Source organism: Trichechus manatus, unplaced genomic scaffold, assembly GCF_000243295.1.
Source record: "Trichechus manatus latirostris isolate Lorelei unplaced genomic scaffold, TriManLat1.0 scaffold00092, whole genome shotgun sequence".
NCBI classification, from domain to species: domain Eukaryota; kingdom Metazoa; phylum Chordata; class Mammalia; order Sirenia; family Trichechidae; genus Trichechus; species Trichechus manatus.
In genome coordinates, this window is record NW_004444028.1 from 6,585,417 (window position 1) to 6,588,051 (window position 2,635).

At 46.1% G+C, this 2,635-nt stretch overlaps 1 protein-coding gene across 1 annotated transcript; it reads right to left on the reverse strand.

Annotated features, from left to right (window-relative positions):
- Window positions 1–228: 228 nt before the first annotated feature.
- Window positions 229–941, reverse strand: LOC111821608 (uncharacterized; the record flags this gene model as incomplete). The annotated part of the gene is given in 3 exon segments (XM_023736849.1): window positions 229–323; window positions 588–731; window positions 734–941. Coding segments are annotated over 3 exon segments (447 nt in total), but the record flags the coding sequence as incomplete, so codon positions are not given.
- Window positions 942–2,635: the final 1,694 nt, after the last annotated feature.

The window sequence follows — 2,635 nt, forward strand, 5'->3', positions numbered from 1 at the left end:
AACAGATTTTGGCATTTCCTTTAGAAAGTCTCTGCAAGGTGATTTGGCATCTCACTTTGGGTTTGCACATCTACTGTACATATTAGTGCCTGCTGGAAAATTTAGTTTTAAGACACTTTTAGATTTATATGCATTGACTTTTTTTATCTTTGTAAGTATGAATAATATTTTCCATTTTAAAGATGAAGAAAGCTCATCTCTCTGAGGGCTGGAGAACTAAGGCCAAGGTCACCACCAGTCAGTGATGGAGCTGGGATTCCAGCCAGGGCTGTCTGGCATCATCTGGGAGGTGTGGGTCATTGGGCTCGAGGCCAAGGGAGGAACTTGAGGACACAGAGGGAAGTGCTTCCCTCATTTAGGACCCAGGCCCCAGGCCACCACAAGAGGCTCTGGGCTACTCTAGAGCTGACATACGTCAGCTCCTGTGGCTTGGTCAAGCCCAACCAAGACATTCTGGGACCACCTTTCAGAGAGAGGGCTGGGAAGACACAGTTTGTGGGAGAGATCGATAATTCCAGTGATTTGGCAAGAGCCCCACCTGGCTGTGGCTTTGGGCTGGAAGGAAGGTGCCAGGACAGCTGACTCACCTGGTCTAGCATCCAAGCCAAACACTGTGAGGAAAGGGCTCAGCTCAGCCAAGACTTTAACTGCAGGAGGATGGGGAGTCTGTGCTGGGATCCCAGCCATGACTTTGCCTTGGTGTTTTCTTAGTGTGTTTGGGCCTCCTTTTCCATCACTTCTGTGAGCTTGGGAGCAGGCAGGCTGAGTCTTCAACAGGTGGTCCACAGCCACACAGGAATTTGTCAACAGGTGAGGAACTAACTTAGAGAGTCCTTACAGGAGTCGGGGAGGGCGTGGCACTGACCAGCTCTGAAGATGGTCTTGGTTTGGCATCCAAGGAGGTCCAGTCTTGTAGGCGTTTTCAAAAACCAGTTGCCATGGAGTTGAGTCAATTCCTATTCATGGTGACCCTGTGTGTTGCAGAGTAGAACCACACTCCATAGGATTTTCAAGGCTATGATCTTTCGGAAGCAGATTACTAGGCCTTTCTTTCAAGGCATCTCTGGGTGGGTTTGAACTGCCAACATTTTGGTTAGTAGTCAAGCACATTTGTGCCACCCAGGTCCCTGTTTGCAACACAGGGGATTGGGTAACAAACCATTGTCCCACAGGGGAGCGGCCGAGGAACACCACCAAGTGAGTACTTAATGATGTGGAAAGATTTTTACAATACATCACTAAGTGAAAGAAAGAAATTATGCAACTGTGTACAGGATGATCCTATCTTTATAAATGCAAGGTCTTTGATTGAGAAACTGCTTCTGGAAGACAGGGCTGAAAGCAAAAGGTGCAGCCTGGGTGTTTGACTGCATTAATTGCTGTGGGTCCTGCGATCACACCCCTTCAAAGCAGTTCCCTATTTATCCTTGGACTAATCCAAAGGTGTAGGCCCAGGAGCGAGTTCAGCACCTTCCACTTCCTGGGCCCAGAGCCACTCGTCTCCATCTGCCCTGCACCCTCTCTCAGGAATCTGTCAGCTGGTCTTCCATACCATCAAAGGACAAAGGGAGCCATCATAGCTTACACCCTTTCCCCAGACAACTGGGCTACTCACTGGGTGCCCATTCTGGTGAATGCTCTCCTTGGTGACTCCAGGAAACTCCTCTCTCATCTTCCCAACTTCTGATAGGGGCTACATCCAAGAGGTCAAAATGTGTTTTTGGCATTTCCCTCAATGAAGACCACCACTGGTCTGTCCGTTTGTCATTCTGTGGTGGCTTGTGTGTTGCTGTGATGCTGGAAGCTATGCCACCAGTATTTCAAATGCCAGCAGGGTTACTTACGGTAAACAGGTTTCAGCAGAGCTTCCAGACTAAGATGGACTAGAAAGAATGGGCTGACTATCTACTTCCAAAAATTAGCCAATGAAAACTCTATGGGTGGTTACAAGAGTAAAATAAATAAAATTTAAAAAAAAAAAAAAAACTCTATGGTTCACAACACAATATTATCTGATCTAGTGCTAGAAGATATGCCCCCTAGGTTGGAAGGCAGTTAAAATACACAGTGGCTGCAACAATGGACTCGAGCATACCAACGATGGTGAAGATGGCACAGGACGAGGCCAGGTTTCGTTCCGCTGTACATGGGGTCTCCATGAGTCAAAGCCAGCTTGACAGCAGCTAACAACAACTCAATGAAGAAAAGAAGTACATACAAACACAACATCTACTAGAACAACCTACCTTGACACAAAAGCACAAACTCACATATAAACATTGTAGGTTTTTTTTGTTTGTTTTTTATTGGTGGTTCAAGTCCATCCAGAAGCTCTTCAGAAGACCTGGTGATCTTTTTCAAAAAAAAACAGCCACTGGAAGCCCTGTGGATTACAGTTCTACTCCGACACACATGTGGTCACCATGAGTCAGAATCGACTTAACAGCAACTAGTTTGGTTTGGCGTTTTGGATGGGAGTAGGAACCTAAAATTAGGTCTTCCATGTGGATAATCAATATTCCAAGTATCACTTATTTTTAGAAGTAATTTCTTTCCCCCACTGAAATGAAATGTCAGCTGTTGTATATCCTTTCCAAATGTGCGTGGGTCTCTTCCTGGGCTCTCTCTTCTGCAT